General features: G+C 60.4%; 1 protein-coding gene across 5 annotated transcripts; it reads left to right on the plus strand.

Annotated features, from left to right (window-relative positions):
• Positions 1-385: 385 nt before the first annotated feature.
• Positions 386-21,588, plus strand: TBX1 (T-box transcription factor 1). 5 transcript variants are annotated; one of them, XM_075012676.1, is made up of 9 exons: positions 386-519; positions 1,612-1,734; positions 3,087-3,480; positions 8,515-8,616; positions 11,423-11,594; positions 12,321-12,476; positions 15,293-15,360; positions 15,917-16,017; positions 18,728-21,588. In XM_075012676.1, exons 2-9 carry the CDS (start codon positions 1,701-1,703, stop codon positions 19,141-19,143), a joined length of 1,443 nt encoding a protein of 480 aa, XP_074868777.1. In that variant the 5' UTR covers positions 386-519; positions 1,612-1,700; the 3' UTR covers positions 19,144-21,588. The 5 variants fall into 5 exon arrangements, with proteins under 5 accessions (XP_074868777.1, XP_074868776.1, XP_074868778.1 ...); XM_075012675.1 differs by having other exon boundaries at positions 457-641; XM_075012677.1 differs by lacking the exon at positions 386-519 and adding an exon at positions 1,271-1,481.
• Positions 21,589-22,499: the final 911 nt, after the last annotated feature.

Here is a 22,499-nt window from a genome sequence, read left to right on the forward strand (position 1 = left end):
CATCCGCGGGGCAAACCCGCGCCCGGGCTCCGGACTCCTCTCGGTGCCTATTTGGCCGCATCCAGGCGCCAGGCGCTCGGGCTGCGCTCGGGGCGGTCACCTGTCAGCCCCCTGCGCCGCCGGAGCTTCCCGCGCCCTGCGGGGCTTATACCGTGGCGGGGAGCCCCTGCCCAGGCGCTGCGCCCTCCGGTGCCACCGCGGGGCGAGCAGGTGGGGTGGGCTGGGGAGGGGCTCCGCATTCCCCGCCGCACGGGGGCTCTCAGCCAGGAGCCACCGGGCGGGACTCGGGGCGCGATCCGCCGGCAGGTTGGAGCCTCCCGGGTCCGGCGCCCCGGCCTGCGCCAGGGGGAGGGGACAGCGTGCCCGGAGCTCTCCCGCGGGCGGAGCGCGGAGCGCGTCGCACATTGGCTGTGGCTGTCAGGGCCGTGAAAGGCGACACTGGGTCCCGGCTCGGCCTCCCGGCGCGGCGCTGGCGGAGGGCGAAAGCCCAGTTCCAGGCCGGCCCCGCCGCTCGCGCAGGTTTCTCTCTCCACCTCGCCGGATTAAGCCTCCCACGGCGGGCGCGGGGGGCTGGCGCGGACTCCCCGCCCCGCTCTGCCTACGGCTTGAGCCAGAGAATGACAGCCCGGCCCGCCGCGCAGGTTCATCCCCCCGCCCGCCGCGCGGGCCCCGCTCCCACCCTGCGCCGGGCGTGCCCCAGAGCCAGCCGCGGGGCCGCCTTTGGGGGCTGGCAGGCGGGGCGGGGGGGGCTGGGAGTGAGCTCAGAGCCCCGCTGGCGCGCTAAGATCCCCGCCGGGTGGCTGGGGCAGGCCGGGGGAAGGGGCCGCTCCCCCCCAGCCGGGCCTTTCCCCAGCCTCGCTGGTGGCTGCGCGTCCTGGCGGCCGCCGGTCCCGCGGGGGGTGAGGGTCCTGCGAGGCCGGCCCGCCCCCAGGCCGAGGCGAGCAGAGCCCCCCGGCCCGGGCTGGGAGGGGGCAGGTCCGATTCTGCTCTTGTGCCGTGACCCGGCGCCCCGCAGCCCGCGAGGGGTCACCCCCACCCCAGCGATGGGGCGGCTTCGCCCCGCTGGGACCGGCCGGGGCTGGGGGGGGGGCGCTACCGGACATCCGCAGTGACGTTCAGCTCCTTTCCCCCTTCCCCGCCAGCCTGCGCGCCCTGATTGACAGGGGCCATTTAAATACAACCTGCCCCGACCCCACCCCGCGGCTCCCTCCCTCCCTCTCTCCCCAGCCCTTTGCCAGGCTGCCGGCGGCGGCAGCAGTAGCTCGGCGCGCTCCGCCGGGCCAGCGCCCGGGCTTTCCATGTGACCCCCGGCAGCCACTGAGTGGGGCAGGGCGCCTTTAAGGGGGCCGCTCGCCCCGCCGCCGGCAGGAGCGGGAGCAAGAGAGGCGAGGAGCGAATCCCGCACACCGCCCGGGGGACGCGGCGGGAGCCGGCGGATTCCCCCCCGGCAGCTGCCGCGCAGGGCACGGCTGGATGGCGCGGTAGCGGGGGCAGCGCTTGGCGAGGCCGGGGCTGGGGCTGGGGAGGCGGCTGCCCCGGTCTCCCCTATGGACGAGAACAGCCCCCTGTCCCCCAAGGCCAACGCGTTCAGTATCGCCTCTCTGATTGCAGCGGCCGCCGAGCACGCGGGGAAGGAAGCGCTGGAGGAGCCCAGCTGTGGCCTTAGCCCGCCCCGCCGCGCCGGCCCCCAGCCCCGCAGGATGCATTTCAGCACCGTCACCAGAGACATGGAAGGTGAGCGCAGCCCGCACCTGGGCGCGGGAGCCAGTCGCTTGGGGGCGGCGCGTATCCGCGGCCCGGGCCCCCCCCCCCCCCCAGCCCCAGCGCCCGGTGCCAAAGCCGGCGGAGAGCGGGACGTGCCTGCGGGCTGTGGCTGGGCTCGTCAGCCGGGCAAGGGGGGCGAGTACTCGGGGAGCGCCGCGCCCCGGCCCCCGGCGCTGCGGGAACTCAGCCGTAGCAGCCGCGCGAAGGGCCGAGGCCTCGGAGAGGTTGGCGCTCCGCGAGCGGGGCCCTTTGCCTGGAGTTGGGCCGGGCCGGCGCCGCTCGGAGCCCCAGAGGGCTGGGACAGCAGCCCCCGCCGGCAGGCAGCGCCCAGGAGCTCCGAGGAGACCCGGCACCTCCCGCGAAGCTGTTGCGTCCCACGCGCGAGTGGCAACCAGCCGGGGAGCCTTACCCAGCGCCCTGCGCTCCGCGGGCCGTGCGTGGCCGGCAGCTCCGGGCCCGATCCTTCAGCCAGCCGCAAACGGAGAAGGGCTGAAAATTACCGGCCCGCGGGCGTCTTCCAGCAGGCGGCCTGCTAGGCGTGGGGGGGCCTTGGAAAATGCTCCTTCCCGAGTGTGTGTGTGTGTGTGTGTAGTGTGTACTTAGTGTGTGTTTAGTGTATGTGTATATGTTTGTGTGTAGTGTGTGTTTAGCGTAAGTGTATGTTTGTGTGTAGTGTGTGTGGTTAGTGTATGTGCCTATGTGTTGGTGTGTATAGTGTGTCTTTGTGTTTGTGTGTAGAGTGTGTATTTAGTGTGTGTGTTTGGGGGTACAGGAGGGTAGCGCTGAGGCGCACACGCGCGGAGGGACACGCGTGGCCCCAGGAGCACTCCCGCCCTGGTGCGGATTACTCCAGGCCAGTTCTTTCGTGTGCGCGGTGACACGCGTGGGACACAGATTCCGGCGCTTCCCCAGGACTAAGCCGGTTGCTTGGCGGCCGGGCCGGGCGGTTCGCTTCTCCGGTGCCGGTCGGCTGCGGGGCGGCCGGCCAGCGCGTCTGCCGGGCTCGCCGTGCCACGGGCGCGCTCTTGCGCCAATCCAGTCGCCAGGGCTCCGGCCCCTGCGCGTTACCTGCGGCAGAGCGAGGGAGCGGCGGGGCCCTCCGCAGAGCTCAGCCCGGCTCGGCTGCTGCCAGCGCGGCGCGCCCGGGGGAGCCACGAGGCTGGGGCCGAGCAGTTCCCCCGGGGTGGAGGCGGGGCGGGGCTGGGCGAGGGAGGGCGCCCCGGGGAGCGCCGCGAAGACGCGGGCGCGCAGAGCAGCAGGAGCGGGAGCGGGAGCCGGAGCCGGAGCGCAGCCCTGACCGCCTGTTTTTGGAATGATTTCAGCCGCCTCCAGCCCCTGGCTCACCCAGCTGTCCCATTTTTGCGATGTTGCAGCTTTCACCGCCAACAGCCTGAGCAGCCTGAACGCCTCCGGCGGCTACCACCTTTCCCCCTCCCCGGGGGACCCCTACGGCCAGCCCGAGCCGCCGCACTACCAGCCCTGCTCGGCCCAGCAGCACCCGCACCAGCACGGCTACCCCTTCGCCGGCGGCCCGGCCTCGGGCCCCGAGCAGCCGCCGCCCGGCCCGGAGCCCCCCGCGAGCGGCGGCTCGGCGGCCAAGGCGCCGGTCAAGAAGAACCCCAAGGTGGCCAACGTGAGCGTGCAGCTGGAGATGAAGGCGCTGTGGGACGAGTTCAACCAGCTGGGAACCGAGATGATCGTCACCAAGGCCGGCAGGTCAGTGACGCCTCCCCGCTGGTGGGCAGGGGCAGGCCGGGGCCGGGGGGGGGGTTCTTTGCCCTGGGGCGCCCGGGCTTGAACACAGCCGCTCGGGCTGGGGAAGAGAAGGGCATTGTCTGCGGGCCCCTCCCCCGCGCAGCCGGAGCCTGCGATCGCGGGGGCGTGGGAGAGGAGGGCGGCCGGGTGCCAGCGGGAGCCCTCTGCCCGGAGGGCGCGCAGCCAGCCCGGCCCGGAGCCGGCGTGAGGAGGGGAGAGTTGTCAGCCCAGCGATCCCGGCTTCCACCTACCCCGGGGCTTCCTCGGCTCCCTAGGACCGGCGCGCTTCAAGCATCGTCAGGTTTCTCAGCCTGCGAGCGGGAGCTGCCTGGCGGTGACCCCGGCAGGCTCGGCAGCTCACGGGTATCCTGAGGGGTTAGATCCCGGGCGAAGGAGACGCCGGCCTTCCCCCGGCCTAGCACGCTTTCGGGCTCCTTGGGCTCCCGTAGGAGGTGGATTCCCTGGGAATGTTCGCTAGCCAAATCCTCTCCCGGCTGCGGCTATTTCGCTGCCGTCTTCGGAAGAAAATAGACGATTTGAAATAGGCCCTGGTCTGGGCGAGCTGCCCTCTCGTACCGAGGAGGATTTCACCTATTTGAGGCCGGCCCTGCTTTAGGGGCAGAATTCGTAGTGTCCTTGTGGAGCGAAAGTTTTGGGCCTTCTGCGAAAGAACGGAGAGATCGGAACGTTTGCAGCGCAGTCGAACGTTTGCAGCGCATTAGAATGTTTACAGCGCTCTCGAATGTTTGCAGCGCAGTCGAATGTTTACCACTCCCCCAGCGAACCCCTAGGATTCGGATCGGGAGTGGGACAGCGTAGGGCTGGCTGGTTTGTTTTTAAATCGAGGACTCGGATAAAGAGAGTGATCGCTGTCAAAGTGAGGGCCGTTGAAAGGGCCTTTGCCTCTGAGACGCCAGGGTTAAAATGAGCCTTGTTTCTGGAGGACAATGCTCTTTACGAACAAGTTTGACGGGGTCGGTTTAACGCCCACCTCTGGGCAGAAGCATTTCTGGGGCACAAGCAGCTGGCCGGTGGGCTGGGTTAGCGCTTCCCGAAGAGATTCCCCACAGCTAAGCCGCTAGCGGTGCGTTCCGGGTGTCCCTCCGGAATCCGCACGCTACCGACCTTGAGACTGTTAATTCCAGGGCCCAATCCAGCCTCCCGTTGCCGGGGGACGCTCCTCGCTGTTGCAGCGGGTAGTTTACCAGCCCGGGGAGGGCCGGATCGATGGCGGGCCAGGAAGGCAGCGACCCCCCCCCCAGCTATAGGCTGCAGCTAACGAAATAGCTCCCCGGGAGGGGGCAGGATGCTGGCGGGGCCTGTTAGTGAAGTGGGATCCCCCGCGAAAGCGCTAACCAGGCCCCGCGTTGCGCGGCTGTAGCTTTGCTGCGGCCGGACAAGCCGCGTCTCCTTTCCCAGCGCGGCAGAGGGGCCCGGGCCTTCTCCGGGTCCCCCGCCGGACTCCTAACACCCTTCCCCGCTGCGGCTGCGGCTGCAACCCCTGGCGCGTCCCTTTCCGTGCGGCCTTTTCCCCCGGGCGCTGCTGGGCAATCAACCCGCGGGGAGGGGGTTTTACTTTCGCCATCGGAGTCTGCAGGCGGGGCTGGTACGTTCCCGCCTGACCTGACTGCCCCGGTCGCTCCTGAGGCCGGAGTCCCTGTGCCGGCTCAGCCGGGGCACTCTCCCGTCTCGGAAAAGCTGCGGGTGGCCCAGAGCTGCAGCCAAGGCGGCCCGAGGAAACCTGCGGGCTTCCCGGCACAGGCCGGCCGCGCTGTGGCTCTGCGGGGTTTCCCAAGGCCGGCAGGGGAGATCTGGGTTTCTGAATTTTCTGTACCCGGGAAAGGAGCCGGGTCTCGCCGCACCGCAGCGCCCCGGCCCTTGCTCGCATTTCCACCGGGCCTTGCTCAGCTCAGCGCCCGGGGCCTTATCCGGAGCAAGCCCCTGCTCCTGGGAGCGACCGGGCTCTGGACTGGACTCCAGTCCTGCTGGAGAGGCCTTCGCTCCCGGGTGGCCCAATACGGCGCTACTTCGGCTTGTGCCTTTTATTTCCCCAAATGCCTGAGTGGCACCGTTATCTTCCGGGCCCTGGAAACAAGTCACAGCGGAGGCCTTTTCCTGCGAGCGGCAAAGGACATTTTTCGCTCTCAGCTCAGCCTGGCTGGAAAACACCTTCCCACTTTCCAGGGCAGCGGTGCAAGAGGGAGAGATCCGGGTTGCGAGCGGCTCGGATGCTCTGTTAATAGCGTCACAGGTGCCCAGAGGATATTCAAATGAAGCGGGGCTCGGGGGTTACCGAAGGAGCCAGAGGTGTAAAACGGGCGTTCACATAGCGCAACCCAGACTGCAGGTAGCCCCGGCATTGCCCTGTTCCTGGCCTCACTGGTGCGCCCGCCCGGCCGCCTGTGTTTTCTTAGCTGGGGTTTATCAGCCTAAATTGTTTGTGTAAAGCTCCATTTACAAAAAGAAACACCGCCGGGAAGGTTAATGGGGTTTAAATCGTTTTCAGTAGAGGGCGGGCGCGGGGTCTCTGGCGAGCCCTGAGTGAGATATGACAATGTTGTGCCTCCCGGGGAGCTGGGAACCCCGAGAAGCGCCGCCGGGGGTGTCTCGGCCGGCCTGCAGCCTCCCCTGGGCTTCTGCCTTCCCCGGGCTGCGCGTGGCCTCGCGGCCGGCTCAGAATAAGCCTCGGTCAGTGTCCGTGAAACTGACTAGACTGTCAGGCCGCGGCGCGTTGCGAGGCGGCGATCGCCTGGCCGGGGAGTCCCGGTGCAGCCCCGGGGGCGGTCGCGGCTCGCGGGCCGGTGGCTCGGAGCGAGCTGAGCTCCGCTGGAGATCGGGAGCCGGCGCATCCCCCGGCCGCTGGGTTCAAATTGCCCCGCGGGCCCTTCCTGCCAGCAGAAAAACCAGCCCGGACCCGCGCCAAAGGCTGGGGCCGTCGAGCTTCGGGGTAACCGGCGCCAGAGGGGCCTGGGGCGCTCCCCGGGCTTGGAGGCCCTGGGTGCGCCGGTTCCCGGCTCGGGTGCGCGGGGGAAGCTACCGCGGGGTTCCGTTAGCTCCTGCGGGAGAGAGAACCAGGCGGGCCCCGGCCCTGCTCTCGCTGGCCTGCCGGGCGGGGGTCCGCTTGGCTGGGCTGGGCGTGCTCGGGAGCGTGCCGAGGCTGAGGACGGACGAGGTCACGGGCGAGGCGGAATAGCACGTGTGGCCGTGGGCCGGTGTTCACCTCTCTGGCTGAGCGGGGGGGGGCGGGGGTACCGCGGAGTCCTCCAAGCCATTGTCGCGGCAGGAGCTGGGGAGCCGCTTTGGAACCCCGAGTGACACAGCCCCGGCCCACGCGAGCGCGGAGCCAGGCGTGACCCCCGGGAAATCCTCTGCCCCGCTGGTCGGGGGTGCAAAGGGCGTTTTTCACCAGTCTCCCCGGCCAGTGTTGCAGGTCCAGGGCCAGGCCGGTTAGTCCCAGAGAAGAGAGAGGGATGCAGAGCCCTCGGTGCACGCACACACGGACTCAGACACAGCCACACTCACAATTACTCACAATCACACGCAGACGCACAAGCGTGCTCACACACTCAGACTCAGACACGCGCGCACACTCACAGACACACACACTCACACCGCTCTTGCTTTAATTTCAGGGAGCGGAGCAAAGTGAGTGTGAAGGGGGAGAAATTCCTGGGAGGTGTCAGGGAGCAGCGGCGGCCCTGCAGCTTGCCGGGTCCCTTGTGTGTCTGTGTGTGTGTCTGTGAGTGTGAGTTGGTGTGAGTGAGTGTGTGTGCAGCGGGGGTGAGCGCAGCCGGGGTTTCGAGCGGGGCAGGGCGTCACGGCTGTGCTGTGCACACGCCAGCCCTATTTCGAAATAAGACCCGCCCCGTGGCGCTCGCTTGGGTCGCCGGGCTGAGTTCTACGGAATTTCTGGCGGCCGGGCCGCAGCAAGGGTCAGGCGCCCCGAAATCAGCGGCCCGGGCTGGAATCTTCACCCCAAGGTTTTATGGGCAAGTTGGTGGAGCGACTTCCCCGGGGATCCCCGCACTCCAGCCCCAGGAAACTGACCGGGCCCGGGTGCACAGCCTGGCGGGAAAACTCGCTACCCGGAGAGGCGCTCGGACTGTCCGCCAGCCTGGCGCATGTCCGACCCCCCCGGCCGCCAGATAACGCGCAGGGGCTTTGTGAGCGGCTGGGAGCCGCGCCAACCGCCCCCCTCCGCCCTATCTGGGACGGAACCCAACTTCTCAGCCCTCCCTTCTGCTCTCTGTGCCCCGCGACTGCCGCTGGGGCGTCAGGGAGCAGAGCGCGGCCGGCTCCAGGGGGGCACCCGGCCAACGGCGGCAGAAAACTCCCGCGTGTCCTTGGGCTGAGCTTGGTGGGTCAGTGGGGGCGGAGGGGGGCCCCCGTGGGCGGTCAGGATCGGGCCCCGAGGTCTTTCCAAGGCCGAGTCGGAAACCGGCCTCTCCCCGAAGAACTGCTGCATTTTCAGCGTCACCCTGAGCTGCTCCCAGTCCCCAGTATTGAAACCATTAACCCTGTCAAGTCCTCCAGCTCGGCCAGGTACAGGGATGAAAGTGTGTGTGTGTGTCTGTCTGTCTGTCTGTCGAAACTGTGCACACACACTATCGATCTCTGGATCTGTCTATCGATAGTACATGTCTATATACACATACACACTTTCTATGTAATATATAATTCTGCAGGTGCGTGTATGTGTCGATATATACACACTACACACGATATATTACATATAAGACGATCTCCTGTATATAACCTGAACACGCACTCCAGGGGTGATACCTGGTCCTGCATATACACGCGATGTACCATAAACACACACCAGACGTGTCATATAGACCCTTGTTTCTAAATCCCCCCCACGCCCGGCCAGTCCGCGCTGCGCCCCAGCCCGAAGAGGGGGGCGGGTTTTGTCTGACCCGGGGAAGCTCCCGGGCCTGGAGCGGAGCCGCGCCCGGGTTTCTCACGCCCTGTGGTTTCTCTCTCCTGCCCCAGGCGCATGTTCCCCACCTTCCAGGTGAAGCTCTTCGGCATGGACCCACTGGCGGATTACATGCTGCTGATGGACTTTGTCCCGGTGGACGACAAGCGATACCGGCAAGTAGCTCGCGCTTTTCCCCGGGGCGCCCCGGGAAGCGCGTTTGGTGTCTCCCGGGCTCAGCGCGCACCGCAGAGTCGGGGCTCTCCCCGGACCCCAGCGGGCTTTGGCACAGGGAAGGCAGAAGCGCTGGGCCAGCGCCCCCCATCCTTACCCCGCAGCCCTCCCTTGGGGCACGCTCCCCGCGCAAGGTGCGGAGCGGGGGAGATTTTATAACTCCCCCCGGGGCTGCAAAGCTCCCGCTGGATTTTCAGCCAGCTCGTGAATGAGGCTCCTCTCCCGGGGCAGCCCCGGGAGTCCCTCTCTGCAAAGCCCTCGGTGAGGCCAGGGGCACGAGGCTCCCGGATTTAGCGGGGCAAAAGCTTTGCCGGGCGCTGGGGCCGGGCAGGGCAGCTGGGTGTCATTCCCCGTGGAGGAGGGAAAAGGCTGAGCTCGTGTACAGAGCAGCTGTGGTCCAGGCCGGCTTGCGCGGCTCAGCAGAGACCGGCGAAGGAGCCGCGTTGTCCCCCCGCCGGCAGTTCCTCCGCCGACCCGCCTTTCAAACCTCCTAGATCTGGGACGAGGTCACCCCGCGAGGCCCAGGGCGAGGAGAAGCGGCGCTGTCTTCTCTAGCCGGGAGCCAGCTCGCCTCCCGCCGGGCTTTAAGTCTGGGCTGGGGGGGACGGGCTGGTGGGTTAGATCTGGCTCCCAAGCGCTTCACCTGCTTGGAATGGGCTGTGGCGGCCTGACGGCTTGGAGGGGGGGTCTCCAAGTCCTGCCGGTGGCGGTGGGGCGGGGGTGGGGTCCGTGTTTTAAAATACAGAGCCGGACTAGTAACAAAAAAGCGTCACCCCGGCTTGGCATCCCGGCCTCCGCGGTGGGGGGGTGAGGGCCACGGGGGGTGGGGCTGCGGATGGGGGGTGAGGGTCACCGGGGGGGCTGCGGATGGGGGGTGAGAGTCACCGGGGGGCTGCGGATGGGGGGTGAGGGTCACCGGGGGGGCTGCGGATGTGGTGTGAGGGTCACCGGGGGCGCGGGGCTGTGGGTGCAAAGGTTTCTGTCGCGCCCTGAGAATTTGGATCTCTCTCTATCACCCCAAAGTGCCCTCCCAGCCTCTGGGCCAGGCGGGACTCGCTGCCCCCCGTGTAGGATTTCCAGTGTCTGTGGGTGTAACTGAGCCCTGCTAGGTGTGCTGGGTGAGACACTGCTGGGTGAGAAACACGCCCGGGTTATCACCCTTTCCCTTCGGCCCGGCAAACGCGGCGCTGACAGTCGGGTTCCTAACCCGCATCCGCGGGGAGCCAAGGCCCTCGTCTCCGTCGGCCCAGCGAGCTGGGGCGGGGAGGGTTCGTAGCGCTGGCTCGGTCTAGAAATGTCCTATTGACTCCAAGCCGCGGGGGGGAGGGGATCAGAGACACCTTTCGCCTTCTGCAAAGACCCCAGGGGGCCCCTGGGGCTGCCCAGACGAGCTCGCAACAGGAGCCGGTGCCACCATCTCCCCCCGTCCTCGCTTGGGAGCACCCCGGAGAATCACCCGCCCAGCCTCTCCCAGCGCGCTCCCTGCTCCCAGCGGGGCAGAGGAGGGCGACCTCGGAAAGACACGGCTGGCAGAGCAGTTGGGCCCTTTGAGGTGCAGCACCTTTGCCAGGGAGACCGTGAGAGGCTCATTCCCCCTCGCTTCAGATCGGGACGCCAAACAGCCACCGGGCCCGTGAACCTCGGTGTGGAGTATGTAAATATTTAGATCTCCAGCTTCCCAGGGCGCTCCAGAGACGTTCGCCCGCCCGGGGACGCGGGATCTATAGCGTCCAATCGAGAGTATCTTCTTTTAAAGCCCTGTTTCTGCCCGGCGGCAGCCTGGTGTGATCCCCCCTGTGCAGACACAGGCCCTTACAGTAAACACGTGCATAGATCTCTGTCTGGCCGGGTCCTGTTGGACGCGGACTGTGCGAGACTGAAGCCAGGCTGCTGCCCGCCGGGTCCGGCTATTGGACTGCCCGGAAATTCTCGCCTTTAGCTTAAGGCCTGAACCTGACTTCGGCCGCGAGTTTCCTGCCACGTTTTTCTGTAGCCGGCACCGTGGCTGGCTCCCCCGCTCGCTCCGCGCAGGTCGCGATCCATTTCCCCGGGCACGCAGAATGTTTCCTGTCGGGGAATTGCACCAGGGAGGCAGGGGAAGGGGTTTGTTTCTCAGCAAGGTCGGAGTTTCACCACCGGCTCGCTCGGCTGGGGCGGCTGTCAGAGCTCGGGTGATCGGTCTGTTGGGCCCGCTAGCTCTGCAGCGAGGTGGAAACTGCCAGCAGCGCTTTGCGTGGCCAGAGCAGATCAGGATTTGCAGGGAACCCACTGGCACCCCCCCTGCACCCCCTCACACGCACAGAATTTAAGGCAAACAGTAGCTGAGGAGAGATCTGTGCGGGTGTAACTGAGCAGCGCCGCCTCCCCGCATCCCCATCCCAGAGGGGAGCGCGCAGGCGAGCCACAGACACTGCCGGGGAAGAAAAACTCACCTTAATCCCGGATAATGGCATTTGCACTCCTGCCCGGCAACCCCACCCCGAAGTCTGGTGACAACGGTGCCGCTGCTCCCCGCTCGGGGTGCGACCCGGGGACCCTCAAGATGCTCAGCCTCTGGCCCGACCTAATTAGCCTTCCCGTTGGACCCGATCCTGCATCACTGAGCCTGAGTCTGATCCGCCCTCCCGTGCGCGCCCCATTGAAAGACTTGGCCCTGCGGAATTCGGATTAAACTCCGGCTTCCCAGGCACGTGGTGGCACCGCCTGGCCCAGGCGTGGCTCTGAGGGCGCCTCGCCTTTGCTTTGCAGGTACGCCTTCCACAGCTCCTCCTGGCTGGTGGCCGGCAAAGCGGACCCCGCTACCCCAGGGAGGGTTCACTATCACCCAGACTCTCCGGCGAAAGGGGCCCAGTGGATGAAACAAATCGTATCCTTCGATAAACTGAAGCTGACCAACAATTTATTGGACGACAATGGGCACGTAAGTGGGGGGGAGGGGGACGAGCGGGGCCCTGGAGGGGGAGAAGGGCACGTGGCAACCTCAGCACGTGCCTGGCCCACTGGAAAGGACACCCCCCTCCCCCCCCGCGGAGCGCAGTGGAACCAGCGCGGGAGCTGGTGTCCCCAGCGCCGCAAGGGGCCCGCGCTGGATCGGGCCCTGCGCTTTTTTCTGGACGTCGCATTTGGACCAGACCCAGTGCTGACGCCCCGTTCGCTGCCCCCCTAAGGCCCAATAGCCCCTCTCCTTGCATCGCCCCCAGCGGCTTCAGCCAGCGGCGATGCTGGGGGCAGTGACAGCCTCGGGCACAGGGAGTGGGCCAGGCGGACAGACGCGGGCCCGGCGTTAACCACCACCTGGGGCGCCTCTCATAGCCCCTTGCCCCCTCCCCGCCCCCGGCCTAATCCACCTCTCGGGTGCGGCCGGGGATGTCCTGCCCGGTTCCCTGAAGCTCCGGCCCCCTTCGTCCCGCCGCTGGGGGGAGGGGGGCGCGGCTCAGCACTCCGCTCTCCTTCCCCACCCCTCATGCGACACGCAGCGCCCACGCGGGACCTGCCGCCCGGCTGCTCCGGCGCAGGGAACCCCGCCCAGCCCAGCCCTGCCCCGGGAGCCCCTTTGCAGGCTGCCCGCCTGCCCGGCCCTCCCGCGCGGCGCTGGCCTCCCCAGGCTCTGACTCAATGACCTCTCCTTGCTCGTTTTATCATTCAGATCATTTTGAACTCCATGCACAGATACCAGCCCCGGTTCCACGTGGTCTACGTGGACCCCCGGAAAGACAGCGAGAAGTACGCGGAGGAGAACTTCAAAACGTTTGTGTTCGAGGAGACCCGCTTCACCGCGGTGACCGCCTATCAGAACCACAGGGTGAGGGTCTGGAGCTCATTAGCCAGACGCAGCCCCGCCGCTACTTCATCCATCAAACCCTCCCCGTGATGGATGGGGGCCCGGCAGGGGGAGGGGAGCTAATTCAGAGCAGCCAGGGCGTCGAGGCCAATGGGAACGCTGCGGGTGCACAAACAAACAGAGGGGCTCGGGGGGCAAAGGGGGAGCCGGGGGGACGCAACCCCCTTTCAGCGGGACGGCTCCAAATTTCCACCCCACCCCCCCAAAGACGCGTTGGAAGCAACTTAAGGCACAACGCAGAGAAAGGCCAGGGACGTGAGCTCACTGCCGGCGGCCCGGCTCTCTGGGGAAGCGCTTTTTTCACCAAACGGATTGAACCCCCCTGGAAAAGCCACGGGGAGGGGGTCGGTGCTTTGCTGTCTCTCCCTAGGCTGCGAGTTAGAGCTGGAGGAAAAGGAAACACACGAGCCACCGCGCCCCCAGTGACAGTTCCAGGGGGCATTTGGGATGCTGGAAGGAAGGTCTGGGACAGCTTCGGGCATAGCTAGCGCCAAGCACTGGAAGGGACCTTCAGAGGTCCAGTCCTGTCCCCCCGATCGGGGCCACAGCCACGCCTGAAATGGGAATGAGGGCTGGAGGGAGCGGCTGGAGGGTCCCCAGAGCTGGGCTGCACATCTCGCCTCACCCCGTATGAAAAAGACTAAGGAGGATTTCCGGTGGGGGAGCTTAGCCAGTACAACTCCGTGCTGTGGGCTTAGCTGAGGGGCAGCGGGGAAATGCGTGAGGCTGAGCCGCTTGAAATGACCGAGGCCTTGGGAGGAAACAACCACATTTGCCGTTCCCAACCGACCCCTGATTCTGACCCAGCGGCTCCTTTCCGCGGCTTTGGCTTGACCATTGCCTCCAAACCCAACTGAGTGCCTGAACTGTCAGTCTAACCCGCACGCGCGTCTGGACTGGTAATATACAGCCTTTAAACACACCGCCGGGCGAGTCCAGCGGCCATCGCCGTGATTTATAAGGGACTGCCGAGAAATCGCTGTTTGCATTGGAAACTCGCTTTCCAGCCCCAGCGTTGATTTACTCGCGCGCAAGCAGCTCCGGCACTAAATTATTGCACAGCCGCCCCGCAAGCAAGCGGAGTGCAGCGTCCCTCCGCCTGAAGAGACAATCCGAAGGGACCTCCGGGAGACCGGAGACGAAATAATAAACACGCCTCTGAGCTGCAGCCCAGGTGGGGCGCGAGCCAAAGTCCGCTGAAGTCAATTTCACCGACCCACACGTCAATTTCACCGGCCGCGGGAGCCGGCCTGGGTTTGCCTTTGTGGGGGAAGCAGAGACAAGCGCCGCGGCTTTGGCCTGTTTCCCTGAAGCCCAGGGCCGCCTTTCCATGCAGCGCGGAAGATCTCGCCAGCCCTGCGAGGGCTGAGCGGGGTGGGGCGGGGCGGGTTTGACGCCTCGGTCTGGGAGCCTCCAGCCGCGCTGGGGAAGGTGGCTGGGGAGGGAGATGTCCTCTGCGCCTCCTGGCCAGCTGCTCAAGCCATTGCGTGACTTCGCCCGGAATCCGATCGCTCGGGGAGCCCCGCTCCGACGCTACATTGTTGCGCTCGGAGGAAGCTGCGGGAGCTGCGGAGTTGCAACTTTAACTCCCTAGAAAACTTCCTCCAGCCCAGAGGGACATCATTGCCGATGTCAACCCGAGCCCCAGGCTCGCTGGAAACCGCCGCCTCCCCGCTGCGAAATGTCACTCCAGCTTTGTTTGGACAAATCTGCTGTTTTACTTCTCGGCCTGGGCCAGTGCGGGTCTGTTCGCTGGGAACACGCATCCCCTAACCTCAAATCCAGCCGCGTTTCCAAGCCGCCCTCGCTTCGTGTCCGGCGGGGCAGCGAATCGCAGCCACGGAGAATTGCAAAGCACGGGGCTTTCTGCGTGCTCTTAGCCCGGGCTGAGAATGCCACGCCCGGGACCTTTGTGCTCTTGTGCGAAGGTTTAGTTTGTTACCTATTATTTGCTATTTCCCCTCTTTCATTATTAACTTTAATTGGACCTATTCCCAGGGAGACACGGGCGGAGCTCCCACCCTCGGCAATCGTCCCCTGCTTTAAAACAAAACAAAGTGACACGGAGAAAAACAAATGCCACCGTTATTGTTCGGACACCCTCCAAATCCCACGTAGCCACAGGCGCCTGGGCTGCGAGCTGGGTGCTGCGCCTTTAAGGGGCTCCCCCAGTCCTTCCAAGCTGGCATTTGCCTGATGGCTGAGGACAGCTGCTCCTTCTCCCCTGCTTTCTATCAGTTTGACCTCTAAGGCTGGAACTGTCACTGAGGGGCTTAAAGTTTGTTTTTCAACCCATTCCGGAAACTCACAATCACATACTTTATCCGCGGATTTGCTCAAATATAGAAAATGTCCTGCCTTCTCCCTGGCGAATGAAATAAATACATAAGTCTGATTTATCCAGTGATTTGTCTTAGCTGCTCCGGGGGTGACCCTTAGAATGTGGCATTTTCTTACAAGTGCATTTACCCAGCTTTAGCAGCAGACCCGGGCTGCCTCTCCCTTCGCCTTGAACTCGTATTAGATAGCATACAATTCTGCATTTGCGAGCAGAGGGAAACCACATGTCTGTAGCCCAAAGCAAAGGCGGCTGTAAACCGGCTGGTGCCCGCAATTTTCTAAGGAGGGCCAGGCCTGCACATGCTCTTTGGCCCCTCTCCTTTACATGGACTGCAGGTTGGTTGGGTTCTGGCCCCCTGAAGTCAGCTGAAAGGGGTAGGCGAGGGCTCTGGGGAAAGAACTGCAAGTGCCACTAAAGTCCTTGTCACTTCTTTCAGATCACACAACTCAAGATTGCCAGCAACCCCTTTGCTAAAGGATTCAGAGACTGTGACCCAGAAGACTGGTAAGTCTCCTGTCCTTTAGGAGCCATAGTCAGGCCTCCAGTCAGCCAGGGACTTAAGCATCCGCTTCACCTCCAGCACCCGAGTAGCCGTCTTGACTTCAGTGGGGAGGGATGGGGTCCTACTGGCACACTGCAGTTAGTGATAAGGCCCCGCTAGTCAGAGCGATGTTAATTTCCCCATGCCTAGGCCGAGCCTTTAGTCCAGTGTTTCTTAAATTTTTCGAGCCCAGGGAACACCAAGTAATAATATTTTTATGTATAACAGCTATGAACATTTTCTTCGAAAATTATCCTCAGACTAAAAAAAAAACAAAACCACAAAGAGCAACATATAGAGCAAAACCGAAACGAAGTGATTTAACCAGGTATCATCGCAATGAGGAAGTAACAGTGGATCTGGTTTTCATACGGAAAAAATAGAGTTTGAATTATTTTTCCAAACACGCGGGTGGGGCACACCTGAGAGTTGCTCAGGGAACACCAGTGTTCTGGGAAACCTAGTTTAAGAAACAGGGCGTTAGACTGAAACAGCTCCTCTGCTTTTCTTTCCATCCAGGCCCAGGAATCACAGACCTGGGGCCCTTCCTCTCATGAGTGCGTTTGCCAGGTCTAGGAATCCAGTGTCTTCTCCTGCCCATCAGAACGGGACTGAGAAAGGTGAGCTTCCTCCATCGTCGCAGACTTCAGGCACTTTCAGTTTACACAAAACAAAAAGCAGTCCAGTAGCCCTTTAAAGACTAGCAAAATAATTTATTAGGCGATGAACTTTCGTAGGACAGACCCACTTCTTCAGACCATAGCCAGACCAGAACAGACTCGATATTTGGCTATGTATGGCTATGGTCTGAAGAAGGGGTTCTGCCCCTCGAAAGCTCATCACCTAATAAATTATTTTGCTAGTCTTTAAAGTGCTACTTGACTGCTTTTTGTTTTGATAGTGTATAGACTAGCACGGCTCCCTCTCTGTTACTATTCAGTTTATACAGACGCCATAGAAATATCCTCTGTATTTTTCTTATGGGTGATATTAATAATTAATCAAAGCCGAGGAGCTGGAAATTTTCCTTTAAGCTTAACCATTTGTGCTGGCTGCGCGGGGGCGGGGGGGGGGGGGGGAGTCCTGGGGAGTTTCTGGTTGTTTTACTTCCACTGATAAGGGCTCTAAAACTGCTGGGGTTAATTTCTTTTGTTTTATTTATTTATTTATTTTTGCTTAGGCAGTATCGGTTTGGGTTTTCCTGCACACGGCAGAAAAGTTGCGGAGGTAACCTGTTAGTCTGTATTTTCACAAAACAAACCAGCAGTCACGTAGCACTTTAAAGACTAATAAAATAACCTATTAGGTGACCAGCTTTGCTGAGGCAGACCCACCTCCATTCCCAGATCTGAACAAGTGGGTCTGCCCCATGAAAGCTCATCCCCTAATAAATTTTTGTTAGTCTTTATAGTGCTACATGACTGCTGGTTTGTTTTAAGGCAGAACAGGAATGCTTAAATCCACATAATTCTGCCATACAAAAATTAACACATATCTACTAATAACTCGGGATTTTTTTTTAAATCTTACCTTTTTCTTTTTAACCAACCCATGCATTTTGGGCCTAATCTAATCTTTTCAAGCATTTTAAAAACACCCATTACTGTAGTAAGTGAGTGTGCTATCTAAATTACTTGACACTTTCATTTCCCTCCAATTAAAAATAGGATATTTCATCCTCTTGGCTAGTATGTTTCCCATATTTAGTTTCCTCCACTCAGACATTTTGACAAAATGTTTAGTTTACATACCTACAATCACACAGATCCTAAGGAGGCTTCTCATGCATTGCTCTTTTGAAAGAAGCAAGCCGGTTATATTTTCAGTGTAACTGGTATAATATTCAGGAGCTGTATTTAACCTACTGCATGGTTTAAGCATACACACTGGGAACTTTTCGTTGATTTTTTTTTCCATTACACAGAGTAAACAACTGCAAAGACAACCAGGGGCCTTTCTCCCTGCACACTGCAGGTCTATTAAAATAAAGAGAAGTCTGTATTTGTTTAGTGTTACACAATTGCAAAAATTTCAAGCTTGTACAAACTTGTCAGTCAATTCAGCTCTATTTATCACAGTCAGAATGTATTGTCCCAGGAGCACAGATTTCTGTTGAACACAATGTTTAAACACTTCATTTAAAAATCACTGGGATTGTTTTTTTCTTCCTAGGGCTTTTTTCCCTGGGTTTTCTCCTCTCCCCCCTCCTTTTACAACATTAATTTTTTGCATCGAAATGAACTGAAGGCTTTTTTTTACGTGATGGTGTTAAAGGGGAAAAAATACACACAGGTAGAGAGAGAGGTGGTTTTTCTAAGCTTCCTTGGAGGTGGTTGTTGGGCCTAGTACAGACTAAAAGTTACAGGACAGATTGTGTTAACCGCCCCCGCCCCCAATCTCAGCGCCCAGGTATTTTAAACATGAGTTGGGGTGCCGGCATTTGGCCTTCCAAAGGAAGAAAATTCTAAGGAAAAGTTTCACTGTGCTGCAGCAACGCTCCTGTAACTGCTGCACTTTGGCCTATTGCTGCAGATCGCAGCAGTGCGATACAGCTTATTGGGGACATGAAATCCTACAGCTCCCTGTCTGTGCCCCCCCCCCCCCCGCCGCCCATCTTCAACACAATCTGGAGCCGCCCCAAAGTCTGCGCCGCCGCTGGGCTGCCGTCGGCTCTGCTCCAAGGCAGTTTGGAAAGGTTCTGGGGCTCCCCCTGAGCGGTGTTCAGCACGGGGTGTTGCAAGGAGGTTCTCATGGTGCTGGGGGGGGGGGGGGGCAGCCTTGCTCCTGCGTTCGGGGGAACCGAATGCCCCAGGACTCCTGGATTCCTGTGTGTGCGTGATAGGTGGGGTGGAGATGGGTTCAGTGCGTGAGAACGACTCCAGGGGAAGGAAGCGCTGCGCAGGCTAAGAGCGAGGGAGGGGGGCTGTGGCTGTGGCTGGGGGACCCCTGGCGGCTCCGGAAGGAGGCTGGGGCGAGGTGTTGGGTGTCAGGGAACTCTTAAGGCTCAGCCAGGGTGCCGGGGTCTGGAGCTGGAGGACGGGGGATCCCCCAAACACTGATGCCGGTGGGAGGAGCAGGGAAGCTGCCGGGAGCCGTGGCTAGGCGGCAGGGCTGGGAGCGGGGGTCGCTGGCTCCCAGGGAGGCCGGTAGGAGTCTGGCTGCGTGATGGGGACTCCGTGGCTGGCGGGCGGGCGGGCTGGGAGTGTGGGTCACTAGCTCCCAGGCAGGGCATTGGCCGGGGGATGCCAGGGGCTGGGAGCGAGCCCCAGGGCGGGCGCGGGCGGCCCCGGCCAGGCGGTAACCGGCTGCTCTGCCCGCTCGGTGTTGCAGACGCTGCGGAGAGCCGGCGGGAGTACGAGCGCGACGCGGGCAGCGGGACGCCTCTCCACGCCGACCCCGCGCACCAGCAGCTCATGTCGCGGGTGCTGAGCCCGGCCCTGCCCGTCCCCGGCGCGGGGGGCCTGGTCCCGCTCAGTAGCGCGCCCGGGAGCCGGCCCAGCCCCCCGCACCACGAACTGCGGCTGGAGCCGCCCGCCTCGGAGCCGCTGCACCACCATCCCTACAAGTACCCGGCGGCGGCGGCCTACGACCACTACCTGGGGGCCAAGAGCCGGGCCGCGCCCTACCCCCTGCCCGGCATCCGGGGCCACGGCTACCACCACCACCACCACCACATGGGCCCGCCGGCGGCCAACGTGTACTCCGCGGCGGGCGCGCCGCCCAGCTACGACTACGGGCCGCGGTAACCCTCCGCCGCGGCCGCTCCCTGCATGGTGTGCGCCCCCTCCCGGGCCGGCGGGGACTCCAGCGCCGCGCCGCGCTGCCCCCTAGCGCCTCTCCGGCGCGCTCGGCTCTTCCCAGCCGCCCCGGCTAGCTGCGGGGAGCGGCTCACCCAGCGGCTGGCCGCGCCACGTCGCTTCGCTCCACGCTCCTGACCCATAGCACGGAACTTTCCTTGCCGGGCCCCTCTCCTCCCGGGAGGCCGCTCAGGGGCGGTGCCAGCGCGGGAGCGACTCGCCCGAGGCCCCTGCAAAGACACTTGCCGGCTCCGCCTCTGGCCCTGGGCAGCTGCGCCCCTCGGACCTGCCGTTTGAGATCAGCCTGTGACGGGACTTACTGAAGGGGAGGATGGGGCTCCCTTGGCTTTGGACCTTCTCCCCCGACTGAGGGCCTAGCCTGGAGGGAGGGTTTCCTGTTGCCAGGTGAACCTTCAGCTCAGCCTTCCCCGGGCCCATCTCTCATCGCCCAGCAGGTTGTCAGGGGCAACTTTCTCAGCAAGCAGCAGGTTGTGGCCTTCAGCTTGCCAGCGCAGCCGAAGGCCAGGAACAGTGCTGCGGGTTTATTTGCCCTCAAAACTGATATTAAGGTCATTGAAACAGCCAGAAAAAAAGCTTGGGCCATGTTCGCATATTCTCAGAGGGGTCCTGGTTGTGGGCGAGGAGAACTCCAACAAACTGGTCCTGCAGCAAACAGTGCATTGCCCAGTGGTCTCTTCCCCCAACATACTTTTCAGGGCTGGCCCTTTACATCTAGCAGAGCTACCGTCCCATGGTGACCCTAGTGCTACCGGCTGCTTGCTGGGCATCCCTTATTTCATCTGGAAAGTGCCTTTTATGTCTTCCCTCAGGTTGGTTTTCCTGTGAAGAGGGCCCACCTCCCCAAATTTAGCTTCTGGCATATGTCTCCAGCCACACATTATGAATATCCAGACTTTGGTCTTGCTTGGTGCTCCACCAGTTCTTGGGGCAGTCCTGGATTTTAGGGAAGGATTTAACAGCTGTGGGTTTATAAGTGCCTCCTCCTCTTGCTGCTCCACAGAATTGTGTGGAAAGAGTTGGGTTATATTTTATATCCTCTGATTCATCCATATTTATACTTTATATTGCAAATCCCAGTGTTCTCTTGGCATCTTTTTGAAAAGGGACCTTGTGAAGGTGCCCGGTATTAAGATCAATGTTATGTCAGACAGTCTTCAACAAGAGGTTCTATCAAGAAGCAATACAGGCAGATGTGACTATTTTCTGTAACTTTTCTCATTACAAAATTCTGGATCAATTGTGAAGGTTTGGGAAGAACCATGTGTTTTTATTTGACATTTGCAGTGAATTGTGAAATTTTGTGTCCCACTACACCATAATAACATCCCCAAAAGACTGATGTGAAATAGACTTGTGCATATTATTAGCCAGCTGGAAACTGCTCTCTGACATGCCCTGTTGCTTTGTCGCTGTTATTTCAGAGTTTTCACTATGATTTGTTACCTGGACATTGATTAGTGCCAAAGCTTTTGTTTAATGACATTGTTATATTTATTTTTTTCCTTTCAGAGATTATACAAACATTTTTGGTTTTGTTTTCATAATAGTTGCAGTGTAGAAAAAAAAGGCAAAACAACCAAAGAGTCATATCTGCAAACATTGTAGATACTTGTAGATATTTATAGATATGTGTAGATAATCTTATTTCAGTTAAATTGAAAAGACATTGGATGGTGACATTTATAAATGGTTTTCCTTCTCTTCGTGTGTGGGTGTGTGTTTGGTCAGGTTGTATGTTCTAAAGTCAAAACTTCTCTCCCCTTATAAAGAAAAAAGAAAAGGCAGTGTTAGGCCTGGATCTTACAAGTTGTTCTACATAATCAAGCCCATCCTGCTGAGGCTTCACATGGTTGCATTGTTCTTTGGAACAATGAAGGATTAGGCTTTAATTTGCAAGTAAAGCTAAAACAATAACACTTTTGCCTGTATATGGTGCCTTTCTTCCCCAAATATGTACAGGCTCGAACCAGTGCTGTTAAATATATTCAGAAATGACCTGAAAAAAGGGGAAACTGGTGAAGGGATAAAAGTTTGCTTGACAATACAAAATTCCTCATGATTGTTCACTCCAAAGCAGACTGCAAAGTTACAAAGAGATCTCATGAAAACAGTAGAATAGGCAAGAAAATGGCAGATTAATTTCAGTGTTGATAAAGGTAATGTAATGCACATTTGGAAAACTTAATGCCAACTCTTTATATGAAATTATGCAGTCTGAATTAGCCATTACAACTCAGGAAAGAGATTGTGGCATCATTGGAATGGAGTGCAGCAGCCGTCAAAAAAGATGACAAACACACTGTTAGGTACCATTAGCAGGGGGATAGAGAATAAGATAGAAAATATCATAATGCCACTATAAATTCATGGTATGCCCATGCTTTCAGCATAGTCTGCAGGTCACACACCCCCATCCCCAAAAAGAGAGATATTTAAAATTGGAAAAAGTACAGAGAAGGGAAATACAAATGATTGGGATATGGAACAGCTTCCCTATGAGGAGAGATTAAAAAGACTGGGAGTGTTTGGCTTGGAAAAGGGGCATATGATAGAGGTCTGTAAAAATCTTGAGTGATGTGGAGAAAGCAAACAGGAAATGTTATTTTCACCTTCACATAATACAAAAGTTGGGGCCGCATCAGGAAATTAGGAGGCAACAGATTTATAGTATGCATGAAGAAGTACTGTACTGCTTCATACGACATAGAGTCAATTTAGGATGCAGGGCCAGGGGACAACCCACCTATGCTCCAGACCTCTGGTGATGGCAGTGAGGGTCACCCCCCCCCCAAGTTCAGCAACGGGAAGCAGAGTGACCCGGACCCAGGCCACTGTGCTTTCCCAAGCCCACCTTCCAGCCACATCCCTTGGGGGAATGCAAGGGGCTGGGGCTGGGTCACTCTGCTTCTGCCATCTGTGGTGAAGTGTGGTGCCCACTGTAGTCAGGCCAGCTCTGCCTGTGGACCTAGTTGCCAGGTGATGTTGTGAAGGCCAAAAGTATGGTCCATCAATGGCTATTAGTCAAGATGATTAGGAGCTCCAGCTGCCCCTAATGCTCTGACTACTAGAAGCTGGGACTGGATGACAGGTGATGCATGATTTGATATGTTGCCCTGTTCTGTTCACTCTCTCTGAAGCATCTGACACTGACCACTATTGGAAGAGAGACTATTTGGCTAGATGGACTGGCAGTCTGACATAGTATGGCCTTTCTTATGCATCACTGTAGCAATGAAATCCAACCAGTGCTGGGGCAGTGACTTCTAATAAAACAAACTTGTCCT

Source organism: Carettochelys insculpta, chromosome 18 (assembly GCF_033958435.1).
Source record: "Carettochelys insculpta isolate YL-2023 chromosome 18, ASM3395843v1, whole genome shotgun sequence".
NCBI lineage: Eukaryota > Metazoa > Chordata > Testudines > Carettochelyidae > Carettochelys > Carettochelys insculpta.